Genomic DNA, 13,392 nt, shown 5'->3' on the forward strand with positions numbered 1-13,392 from the left:
TAGTCAAGTCTCAAGTCCTATTCTAGGAAGTAAGAGCTTTTAAAACAGGATGAAGAAAAGACGAACTCCATATTTCCTTACAGTTTATTCACCAAGATGTTTGATATAGAATGGAGGGGGCAGGAGAAATGTTCATAGGCGGGAATGGATATCTAGTTAACTTTCTAGTGTTCTCATCGCTTACTCTGAATTTATGTCATAATTTTATCCATTTTTGAGGGTTCCAGTTATAACGAATTCAGCTTTAGGAGGATAAGAAAAAGGGGGCATTTAAAGAAGGGATAAAACTAGCAAACAGACAGCTGACTGCACAGTAAAATATGTGCACTAAATCAACACTCCTTTCAGTGGGATGAGGAAAACACATTTTACTTTTTTAATTCTTTCTGCACCTTGGCCATCCCTTGACCTTCGCTTTTTAAACTGCACTTAATCTGTGGTAGCCGAGATATTTTTCTAGCCTACTTGCTTAGATTTTGGTTAAGCGCCTCAGCTTGAAAAACTCCACAGACAACCAATAGTTGCCAAGTCTCCCCCAATTGACAGTTACTTCTCGCTCCGCCCCCTCCCCAGAGAGGGCGCGGCTGCGCAGACCTCAACGAGCCCTCCCTGACGTCACAAAGAGCCAGACCAAGTAGGGCGGCGACCCCGCGACCCTCCAACCCTAGGCGGGTGTGCTTCCTTCAAACACTTGCTTTCCTAAGCCCACTCCGGCCAAGATCCCTTTCAGTTAAAGTCATAGAATGAAAGCACCAGGTTGAGACTCCAAGAAGTCACGCCCACGCCCACTTCCTCACTCTTGCCAAGCCATCGCGCCCCCCCCGCACCCTACAGTGGCATTGCCCGGCTACACCCAGTGGGAGGGTAATTAGTGCGCGCCGGCCGGTAGGCGGGGAAGGCGGAGCCAAGCCGCACCAGCTCAACATCTCCCCGCCTTCCTCTGGGCTGGCCTCCCAGGGCGGGCCTCCGACAGCGTGGACAAGGGACAGCCGGGTTGAAGAGGCAAGCGACCATAGGGAAGGGTAGCGGAGGGCAAAACACCGCCCCCAGCGCCCAGCGCGCTCCAGAACCATGAGCGCTTACAACTCACCCCCCTCCCACGGCGGCTCCGGGAGGGGGCGTGAGGCGGAGCTCTCTCCTCAAGCTGGGGACAACTCTGTCCAGGTCCCGAACGTGGCTTCCAACTCTGGTGAGGCCTCGTCCTACCCAGAGGAATGGAGCATCCCCTCTCACTGGCAGACCCTCTTCCACCCATTGCCTAGCTCCCTGTCAAACGCGACCACTGTGGACGCGGCCGACAGCTGGAGTACTAATGTAACTTCCCACCTCAGCACCAGTTTTGACCAGAAGATTGACTCCGACTCCAAGACTGGCTGGGGCTTCAGCGCCGATGGCCTGAACGATCAGATTCCCATGTCTGCCGCCTTCTACAACACCTCTGATAGGGCCGCCCCAAGCTCCAGCCAGGACACCGACATCTCCCGGTTATCGGTGGCAGGATCTCTCCCACCCTTGAGGCCCTTGCGAGGGCCAGTACAAAGGTCAGCCCAGCCCTCAGTGCCCAGGTACCCCCAGAGTTCAGTCGAAGGATCTGCCCTGCCCTCGGAGTCCTCCCCTATCTCAGTGCCGGACTACCCTTCGTTATCGGTACCAGGACCTAATATACCCGGTAACATTTCTCAAATGTCCATGGAGGGACCTTCTGTACCCTATAACACCCCCCGAGATTCAATACAAGAGCCCGCCACATTCGAAGTGCCCGACTACCCCTGGATATTGGAACCGGGATCTCCTATGCCCAGCACCTTTTCCCAATTGTCACTACCAATACCTCCTACACCCCATAACTCCCCCGGGAATTCAATACAAGAGTCTGCCCCGCCCTCAGTGTCCAGCACCCCCCGGGGTTCAGTACAAGGACCTCCTCCTGCACCCAGTAGTCCTTCCGAAGTGCTAATACAAGTATCTCCTAAACCCAATAACTCTCCCGAAGTGTCAGCACAAGGGTCCGCCCCGTTCCCAGAGCCCGGCTCCCCCCGAGTATCTGCAGAAACATCGGCTCCGCCCTCGGGCGCTCCCGGAGAGTCAGCAAATGGATTCGCCCCGCCCTCAGCGCCCGGCTCCCCCCGGGTATCTGAGGAAAGATCGACTCCGCCCCCGGGCTCCCCCGGAGAGTTGGAGGAAGGGTACATCCCGCCCTTTGGCGTCCCCACTCCTGTACCCACGCCTCGGGAGAATCTCTTCCAAAGAATGGCGAGTCGGGAGAAGACGAGTGTAGCAGACCACATGTTCGACGTAGTCGTGATAGGAGGCGGCATCTCAGGTCAGTGTGGACAGTAGCTGTGGCCTGAGGGGCCCTGGCCGGCTCGGGGTAGGGGGCTAGAAGTAGCGTTGTGCGGTTTGGAGGGTCTCTCATCTATGTGAGAGTGTAGCCATGGTCGGCTCGGATCCTGAGAGGTGAGAGTGGGGGTTGGGCCAGTTTTGCTGTTGGTGTGAACTGGGGGAGGTAGGCACAATAATTTTACTACTACTATTAAATACTAATATTTAATGAGATCTTGCTGTGCAGTTATATTTGGTACTTTACATGTATTTTCTCAGTCCTCAGCAGTTCTGTGAGGTGGGTACTAAATTCACCCCCGTTTTACGAAGCCAAGAAACTGAGGTCTGGGGAGTTTCAATAACTCTCCTGAGGTCAAATCGCCTGGCTTGGAAGTGGCTGAAAGATTTTCTCCCATTTAAGGCCAGCAATCCTAATTCCGGAGGTAGCTGCTTTGCCTCACTGATTTCATATCCTTTGCCTTAAACAGTACATCAGCGTATGCATTTCTGGTATTGAGGTATTATTATTCCAGCCCTGCTCTTCTCTAAGCATCTTTCCTTAGAAAATTTGGTAGGTGAAGAGGAAGCAGGCAGAATCATTTAGGAAAAGGTTAAAAAAAGAAAAAAGGAAAGAGGGGTGAGTTCTTAGTTTTAAATTACTCCTGCCTTTTTTTAGAACTTGCAGGAAGTTGTAGGGCATTTATTGCCCCAAGGGGGTCCCTTTTTGAATCAGAGGCTTAGTGCCCTATTTCATCCTCTTTCCTTCTTTCCCTGAGAGTTCCCCCTTCCTGAATCTTGCCTTCTGATGAGCCAGCTGTCAGACCTGAGATCCCCTGGTCCTGGCTTAGGTTTGTGGCTGATCAAGTGAGGGGTGCATGAAGCTTTTTAGTATCTTGCTAGAAGCCTTGTCATGATTCATATATTAAATTGTCACGTGTGTTGTCATAATTGGTAAAATGTTTGAAATTTAGGACTTGTGTTGCATTTCATTCCTAGCTAGAATCCCACACTGACCTCTCCACTCCACCCCATACTTGCAGGATCTGATTTAGACAGAAGAAGAAAGAAGGTGGGAGGAAGTATGTAGGGTGGCCCCACAGTAGCCATTTTTATGTATAAGCCTTTTGAGGAGACTGTGAACATGCTTACAAATTAGTTTTAGATGGAGATAGCTTTTGTCTTGGCATGTTTGGGATGACCAGTCATAAGAGAAGAGAGTGGTGTAATGAACTGTTGCTTTGACAATTCAGCCAGTGCCAGCAAAAACACACATATATGTTGGAGCATCAGAGGAAAGCAGATCCTGGTGGAGAGTAAGAAAAAGGAGTATTTCTCTTGTTTCCCTTCATTTGTTCATTCATTCAACAAATACTTGTTGAGTGCCGGCAATGAAGTAGACTGGTGTTTCCAAAAATGTAGTCATTCTAGGTAAGCTTCCTAGAAGCAATATCATCGTTGATCACTGGGAAATAAATATGATGATAATGTGCTGTGAAAATTGATTGGGAGTTCTTTGTCCTTTCCCATCTCCATATTATCCTTATTCCACAATTCAGGGTTCCTTCTGCAATTTTATTCTTTTCTGTTTTTTATTCTGTTTCCAGTACTCCTTAAGGAATACTGTCTTTTATTCCCTATGCTTTCTTTCTTTCCTTACTTTCCTGTCAATACTTGGTCATTAGCAGAGGTAGATTTAGCACATAGCTGATGAACCTTATTCTTTATACAGCCTTACAACTGCAGGTCTTGTCTGGTTCTCATTGTAAATAACCAGTTTCACACTGAATCTTGTGTGCACAATTTTTTCTTTCTTATTGTATATAAGCTTCAGGCCCCATAAAACCTGGATCTTTCCACGGTCCAGGATCACCATTAATTATTAATTAATTTCCATTTGGGAGAGGTAGAGGGCAAAGATTTCTTGTACAGTATTTCACACACCTATTTCAGAGACCAGCTTCTAGTCCATCAGCAACTGGTAAAAGTACTTGGCTTCCTGTAATGTTATCTCCATTAGTTATATCTGAGTGATTTTTTTAACTCACAGACCAGAAACATTGCTTTCTGTCTGTAGTACCTTTCCAGATAGTTCTCAACTAAATTAAAGTAGACGTAAGTCTGGCTCAAGTTAGATCCTGGACATAGACTGGGTGTTTCATGAGCAGGTGAGAGGCATCACTTCTCAAGCATTCTTGTGAATTCAGGAACACATTATCTTTGTGTGTGCTTGGCAGTATCCCATGAGTTACTTAATAGTCCCTGGGTCAGTTTTAAATGCCTTTTGATATTCCTTATAACTTTTGTCAGGATTTGCACTCTTTGATATATTACCTACACTTTTATAGCATAGCGTCAATACTTAGTGTCTGTGGTGCTATTCCTATTATATAGCTCCAAAAAGAGTAAATATTCTCAATGACATTACTCAAAACCTATCTACATTATCAGCATTATCTTTTATCTTTTACAATTCTCTTTGCACCAAGAAATAGCAACATGCTGCTGTATCTCCTTTTTGTAATTAAAAAACATAAAATAGAGCATGTCTTACAGCACAAAATTCTTTTCTCCTGTCCACCCACCAATCAATGTCATATGGTATACTGTGTTAGTGGTTGAGAGGGGAAACAACCTTGCCCATTTCTTAGTTTCGTGGTATCTTTAACATGCTCTTACCCTTATCCATCATTCCTCATGTATCACACATTCGTCTCTTAAACTCCTTTCATGTTTTCTGTGACACTGTTGGATTTTTATCCCACACTGATTGCTCCTTTTCCATTCCTTTCATTGCGCTTATATTCTTGCAAACTTCCAGTTTTGAAATGAGCTGTAGGTTCTGCTGCTCATCACTTTTGGGCTCTTCTGCATACTCTCCACTTTCTTATTCTGGGACTTCAGCTTTCTCTTATCTATAGAAAGCTCTCAAGTCTCTAATTTGAATTCTTTTCTTTCTCCGAACACCTATTCCATAGTTTATCTGTTCTTGGATATTTCACACTTTAATACTTCAGATTCAACATGTCCAAATGCTACCCTGCCTGCCAAACCAGCCTCTCTTCCTCAGTCCCATGACTCTGTTCTTGGCCCTGCCATCCTCTCCATCATTTTGAACACATTCTTTTCTTTGATTTTCTACATCCTTTTAGTAGATCCTTGTAACTCCTCTTTTGGGCTATCCCTCTTCTTCATTCCCTGTGATGCCCTCCAACCCCATCGCTGAGACAGACTTTTGACCCCTGAAGCCTACCTGGTCATGACCCCCTTCCCGGTGGGTCATAACATATATGACCCCTTCCCAGTGGGTCATATAACCTTTACAGCAATGGCTCTCCCTTCATGTCCATCCCACATACAGTGTTCTCCCAGACTTGATTTTTCTTAAATGCTCTTTCATCACCTCGCTCCTCTGCTCAGGGCCTTAAATGGTCTCCTATTACCAGCCTCTCAAGCCCTGCTTCCACACTCCCAATTATCTGGCCCCACTTTGTTGGACAAGTAGCATTTCTCACTATTCCTCAACATAGACTTGAGCTTTAGTCCCACTGCCTCTTGACCTCAGAGCTACACTATATTTATTTTGTCCTTTCATGCCTCTCCTGTTTTTGTCTTTCTTAACATGGAGGTGCTTTTCTCTGACCATTTATATCCTATCCATCCTTCCATACCTGGTTGAAGATCCTCTCCTTGATCACTCTGGCTCCCATTGATTTTTCTCTCCTCGTGTAGAGCTTGTAATCTATACTTAATGATTTGTACTTATTTTCTGTCTCTTATTTCTTGATTTGATTTTAAGTATAGTATGGTTCCGTCACTGACTTTAGATACTAGTTCCTGTTCATGAGCTGTCACAAATATAACATATGACAGAACGCTAGTGGTGGAAAATTTTAAAATCTGCCCTTAACTGAGAATTTCTCAAATGGTTCTCTTTAGGGAGAGAAAAAAAGAGAAAGAGAAAAAAAGCCTACCTCCAGTGGACAATGCATACTTCCTTCATGGGTCTGTTTGAAATTTCAGAATCTTTGTGATCAAAGAAGTTTTAAAAGGAAATCTAGTCCATTACCTAAGATTTCAATCCTTTGGACAGCATTTCCTTAGTGATTATCTGGCTGTAACTTTGAATACATTTAGAGAAGGGAAATACTCTATCTCCCAAAGCAACTCATTATAAATAGAGGTGACTGGCTCCTGGGCTTAGTTCCAGTATTTTAGGAGCCTCTACCACAGGCTAGGTAGCACATGGGTAAAGAAAGAGTTACATAAAGATGTGTAAGTAGTGTCCCTGCACATAAGGTGCCTATGCCTCTTGGTAGAAGTAATCAAATGGGTAAATAATTGACATGAACACAAAGAGATATATATTAATGTTATAAACATGAACAAAGTTCTGGAACCTTGAGAGATAAGTAGAATTTTAATAGGTAGAGATAAGAAGATGGAAAAAAGATATACCAAACAGTAGAGATTGGAAGAGCACAGATAGAGTCATGAGGGTGTAAGGCAGACATGAGCAGTGCTTAATTTAAGCCCATGGTGAGAGTTCCAGGAAAGGAAAATAGTTGCTTCTTATGCCTCTAGGGATGTGATCGTAGTAGCTATTGAGATAACCCCCAGTGTGCCTCATCTGCCCGTGATTTTTGTGCCTCTGTGAACTGTGGATGGTTAGCGAGTATACAGCAAAAATACCTTAGTCATAATGCTGGATGGTCCTGGGTGAATAGAGGGTTTCTCCATGGTTTTTTTTTTTGCAATTAAATTCCAATTGTCAAGTGGAAAGGGCTCTTAGTGTCCAAATAATGTTTAAGCAATACAACTTCTCTCTATTTTTGTCCATGAGCCAAGCTGTACTAAAAAAAATGAAAGAACTAGCCACCCAGAACTCGGTGCTGTGTAAAACCAGTAAGGATTGAATTGTTCTCATCTGAGACAGAAAAGCTGTTTCACAAGAATGACTAATGTTCGGAGTTCTAATGATTGAATCCACAATATACCACAATTTCCCTTTTTGCTGAAACACATCATCCATACAAATCATTTCTGCCAGGACTATTTTAGGCATTTTAACTCAGAACTTGGCAGAACATATGGTGTGGTTTCGTAGTGACTAAGAAAAGCTTCCATTTTTAAAATGCTGCTTATTTTTGGTGTCTTTGTTATTTAGAGATTCTGAGGTTCAGTGTTGTCTGAGCATTAATTTCATGCCTTTTAGGATACTTCTCTGCCCTTATTTTATTTTTTTTATCAAAATGAAACTAGGATACTTTTACTTTATAGACTTTTTCATGCTGAACAAAGAATATAAGAATTACATTTATTTGGGTTCTGATTTTTTTTTTTAAATCTTCATGATTGAATGAACTTTTGGGTTTATTTGACATTTAATGGGTAATTTTAGCATTTAGTCAATACTAATTGATTTGAATTTATATATAATCCTCAGCTAATATGAAAAATTTATTTAAGAATAGATCTAATTATAGTATAATTCCATACATCACAGAGGCCAATAATGGAGAAAAAGAAACGTGGAAGCCCATTATGGGCAAATATTGGATCACATAGTCATACAGTTGTGGCATAGAAATATTTCAACATATGAAAAATCTTGCAGTATTTGGATTCAGGTGTACCCAGAGAGAATGAAGTTGTATTGTCGTTTTTTATCACATACAGAGACTTGCAAGAGTGCCAACTCTGTGATTTAGAAAGTATAGACACCCAATAAGTACTTGTTTAAAGAATATATTTACATATATAAGATGGATAGATTTCATAATGATAGGGGTTTTTTTTTCATTTTAAGTTCGAGTGATTAGAACTTTTACGAATTGATTCAAAACATTCTAAATGTTGTGAGCATTTGAGACAAGTTGATTGTTGGGCTGTTTCTCCCCCTTTATTGTGACAAATATTATATATTTTTACCAATAATTTATATTTTCCTTCAGACAATATATTTCCTGTTATGTCATCATTTAGCATTGTGTAAAGTGTTTGAACTGTGGTTTTTGTCATCTAAGGCACTAGATTTAGTTATATGTGCTATATCTTCTGGTATCTTTTTTAGAACTTAGTTTCATGAAGGTCTGTCTCCTTAGCTTCCTTTTAAGACACCTCCTCAATAATTTCTTTCTTCCATGATTTATTCTGGAAATGGTTTGCATCATTTCATATTGACATCTTTCACTCACTTAAATCAGTGCCTGGGTCTCTCCACAGGTGGTCATTCACCCCTTCCCCATGGCTTCTCTGAGTCTTTGTGTAAAAGCCCTTTTCTAGTTGTTGCTAGGCCAAAATAAACAGAGCCCCATTTATTAACAATATTTAATTTGATCGATTAGGTAAGAGTGTCAATAAAAACATAAAAAGCCAGATGATAAGCTTTGAGAGGTGAGTTAATTACATATTAACCACGTCCAAGGGTCACAGAATGGTGGCCTATGACAGTTCAAAGGGACAGAAACGGAGGCTCAGAGAGGTCAAGTGAATTACCAAATGCCACAAAATTCTTAATGACATAACTTGACCTTGGACCCCTAAAATACTGTCTTCCAATACAGGGCTCTTTCTGTACCTCACCTCATTGGACTTTCTCTGTCAGCCCATCTATAGATCTACAATAAACCTTATTATTGCTTTATGTTGAAGCTTGATGCTCTCAAACCTCGACAGTAGTTAATACATTAGAACACATTACACGAAATGTTATTGCTTTGAGAACATTTAAATTTAAAAACATGGGGCATCCTATTAGGTAAAATGACTTTCATGTGACAATTTTATTTCCTTTTTGAAAAGTTCATTCCTAGTACGTAGAGATTATCTAATCTCTACGATAATGTGTAGAGATTGTTTGAATAGTTTAGATCAGTGATTCTTAACCTTTTGGATTAAATGTCCTTTTGAAAATTTGATGAAAGCTATTGCACCTTTTCACAAAAAAAAAAAAAGGAATAGATGTTTTTTCCCCCTGTACTAGGCCATCTAGAACATCTGATGTTTTAGAAACCTCTTCAATGTCACTGTCCCCATAGTATAATTATTTTGGGCTGAGATTTCATAGAAGTGGTCAAAAGTAAAAATTCAAAGTATTCATTACATCATTAAATAGTTATTAGTAATGAATTTGTAAATATACCATGATGAAAACAATCAACACAGGCTGAAAACAAAGGCACCTACATTTCTTGTATTAAGCCCACAATAAATAGAGAAGGGAACCTGACATGTCTTGAAAAGAAAGGATTTGGGAGAAAACATTGGTGAAGGAAATGATAGGCTGTGGTGGTTGATAGGATTTCTTTTAGTAATTTTCCAAGATCGATATTTAAAGATTTTACATATTGAAGTGAAGCTATTGATATTAAATATGCATTTCTTAGTTAATATGCATTTGTGATAGTTTGTAAAGATCATTGGCCATTGAAAGCATTTGACAAAATTCGGACCCAAATGGAAGAGGGAACTTTTGGTCTGAGGGCTTTTCCTAGTTTATCTGTCAGCCTAGTTGTCTGTCCAGTAACTCGTGTGAGGGATAAGATCCCTTTGTGTCACAGGGGTTACAGCTATGAGCCTGAAGAAATGTGGGTATTGAGGTTGGTTCAGAGGTCCAGTGACAACACAGAGAAAGAAATATTTAATTCTACCTGGAGTTGAAAAGACAAGGAAAGGATTTCATGGAGGAAGTAATGTTTGATGGAAGTGTCATAGATTTTGGATAAATTCTGAAATGTAATGAAGATGACCTTTAAGGTAACCATTAAATGAGTTAGCTGAGAGCTATGGCTAAGTCAAAGACCTTTCTCTTGTATGCTTGCATGTATTTGTTCATTCATTCAGTAAATATTTGTCGATTGTGTATTCACTGTGTGCCTTGAGTAAAATTTGTGGGTTTTGCTCTTTGCTCCTGCTTCAGGAACATTGCCTAAAAAACTTCAGTATGAGTTGATGTTTGACTATACTTTTTATTGTCCTCATTGTGTTCAGACCAAGAGTCCAAAAGTGCAATTAGTAAGAATTCTATTGGCCAGAGACCAGTTCACTGAATAAAAATTTACTTTAAAATGTATTAATATTTTGCAGTATACTCTATACATATTCCTAGGTGATGATGAATGTCAAAGTTGCAGAAAAGTGTCACTTTTAGGAATAAAGAGAACTATGAGAGGCAGCAAAGCATAAGCCATAGCTATAGCTATGCCAAAGCCTCACTCCAACTCTCAGCTTGTGCTCTAGGCATCATTCACCTCAGACCCTATGGGAGCTTATTACGCTATTTGAATTATAAGAGATGAAACCAGCTGTCCCAAAGTGTATTTTGAAGTATGGTTTTGGTTTTGGTTTTTTAATGCAGAGGGTGGAGAAATGCTGAGATAAACAAGTCTCTTTGCTATAGGACTTCTCCGGGCTTTTAATATGCCAGTGTGTATTAAACATTTTCTGAAAGGAGGAACAATATAAGATGTCCCAACTTCCAAGAACATTGACATTTTCCCCCAGAGCATCTTGCTTGAGGACTAGTGTTCCATAAAACATTTTGGGAACTACTGCTTTAGACTACAGCCATCCCAATGTGCCGAATCTGAGGACGGCAGTATGGAGTGCCCCTGGTATATTTTACGTTTCAATGAAAGAATGAGGTGAATAATGAATTAAGGGGTAATTGCATTCCCTAAGTTGGGTGAAATCCTTTTATCTTAAGTGAAGATGAATGCTGAACAATAATCTAATAAATTAGGACTGTCTAGACAACCAGTCTGTCGAATTCAGGGCAAATTGAAGTTAATTGTTAGCTTTCATCTATTTATCATTTGAGACAGCCCTATCATTTTAGCTTATCAAAGGGATTAGAAGATTTGGCCTTTCCAAAAGCAGAAAATTATGTCTCTGAAGGGAAGCCCAAAATACAGATGGGTATAGGTATAGATTAAATTGATAGGAATGGTTTTATGTATCACAGACAAGTTTGTGTGTGTACATTGATATTCTCTCTGTCTTGTTTTAGATGTATTAAATTTGAGATGCCTAAATGAGCTAAATGTGTGTTACAAACTTCTCGAGAACAAAAATGTGTTACGCATCTTTGTATCCCTAGAATGGAGCCTGCCACATTGCAAGTGCCCAAATGCTTGTTGCAACAAATAGTAGAACCACATACCAAGAAAACAAAATCATGCTCATGCAGATGAGGGCAACAGGAAGTTTCTAATGATACTTGGATTATATTTATCTCAAGCAACTAAGAAAGACTGACAAGGATAAGATGCCAGGTCATTTTAACTTTATGCCTAAGTAAGTCAGCAGATTCTAAATACTAAATACTCTTTTTTCTTTTGCTAAAAAGCACAATACTGATTCCAAGATGAGAAAATGTGCTAGTAGTATTTACAACCTGTTGCCCTCATCTGCATGAGCATGATTTTGTTTTCTTGGTATGTGGTTCTACTATTTGTTGCAACAAGCATTTGGGCACTTGCAATGTGGCAGGCTCCATTCTAGGGATACAAAGATGCGTAACACATTTTTGTTCTCGAGAAGTTTGTAACACACATTTAGCTCATTTAGGCATCTCAAATTTAATACATCTAAAACAAGACACTTAATATTTTCCCATGACTCATTCTTCCCCTGGCCATTTCCACCTTAGTATATGGCATTACATTTACTCAGTTGCTCAGGAATCTTTGCACTTTTCTTCAAGTTTGACATTCATCATCCTCTAGGAATGATTATAGAGTATGCTGCATAATACATTTTAAAGTTAATTCTCTATTATTCAGTGAAGTGGTCTCTGGTCAATAGAATTCTTTTTTTTTTTTTTTTTTTTTTTGAGACAGAGTCTCACTTTGTTGCCCAGGCTAGAGTGAGTGCCGTGGCGTCAGCCTAGCTCACAGCAACCTCAAACTCCTGGGCTCGAGTGATCCTTCTGCCTCAGCCTCCCAGGTAGCTGGGACTACAGGCATGCGCCACCATGTCCGGCTAATTTTTTTTTATATATATATCAGTTGGCCAATTAATTTCTTTCTATTTATAGTAGAGACGGGGTCTCGCTCTTGCTCAGGCAGGTTTTGAACTCCTGACCTTGAGCAATCCGCCCGCCTCGGCCTCCCAAGAGCTAGGATTACAGGCGTGAGCCACAGCGCCCGGCCTGGTGGTCAATAGAATTCTTACGTAACTGCATATTTGGACTCTTATATAACTCCACTTGGACAGTGGGCTGAACACTCTGAGGGCAATAAAAAGTATAGTCAAACATCAATTCATACTGAAGTTTTCTAGGCAACGTTCCTAAAGCAGGAGCAGTGGGCAAAACTCACAAAGTTGACTCAAGGTGCATAGTGAATGCACAGTCGACAAATATTTACTGAATTAATGAACAAATCTTGGAGCCATTCTTGACTCTTCTCTTTTTGTCATACACCGCATCCATTCTGACAGCAAATCGTGTCGGCTGTAGCCTCAAAATATCTTCCAAATTTAACTGTTTCCCACAACTGCAACCACAGCCACCCCTGTCCAAGCCATTGTGGTCTTTTGCCCTTGTCCAAGCCACCATGATGTCTTGCCCAAAGATCTGCCTCTAGTACTAGTCTCCCGCTTCCTTCCTCTTTTGCCCCTTTACAGTTTGCTTTCCTTACAGAAACTAGGATGATCTTTTAAAAAGTTGAAATAAGATGAATCACTTTCCTACTTATAAACCTGTAGTGGCTCCCCATCACACTTAGACCAAAACCCAGTATCTTTTCTATTGTCTACAAGGCTTTATGTCATTTAGTCTCTTCTTACTTTTCTGCTCTCATCATCTCTTCACTCATTCCCTTTGGCTGTGCCAGCCTCAGTATTCTTTGAGCACATGAGCCTTATACCTGTCTTTCCCAGAAACTTGTGTGACTTACTTCCTTACTTCATTAAAGCCTCTGCATTAATGTCACCTCTGAGATGTGTTGACTGATGGTCCTATCCAAAAGAGCACTCCCCAGCTCCATAACTCTTTCTTCCCTTAATCTGCTTTATCTTCATAGCACTTAATATTTCTTTAATAGTTGATAATACAATATTTATTCCTTT

The 13,392-nt window shown here is 41.1% G+C and overlaps 1 protein-coding gene across 2 annotated transcripts in view; it reads left to right on the forward strand.

The window, feature by feature from the left end:
* The first annotated feature begins 876 nt into the window (after positions 1–876).
* The window catches only part of MAOA (monoamine oxidase A), an 81,010-nt gene continuing 68,494 nt past the window's right edge, over positions 877–13,392 (forward strand). The window contains exons 1-2 of one of the 2 annotated variants that reach the window (XM_012754058.3): positions 877–1,002; positions 1,332–2,323. In XM_012754058.3, the coding sequence (XP_012609512.1) occupies positions 1,414–2,323 (910 nt within the window). In that variant the 5' untranslated portion in view covers positions 877–1,002; positions 1,332–1,413. Of the gene's footprint in view, positions 2,324–13,392 lie in introns of both variants that reach the window. The other variant, XM_012754057.2, reaches the window with a different exon arrangement.

This window comes from Microcebus murinus, chromosome X, assembly GCF_040939455.1.
Source record: "Microcebus murinus isolate Inina chromosome X, M.murinus_Inina_mat1.0, whole genome shotgun sequence".
In the NCBI taxonomy this organism is placed as follows: Eukaryota; Metazoa; Chordata; class Mammalia; order Primates; family Cheirogaleidae; genus Microcebus; species Microcebus murinus.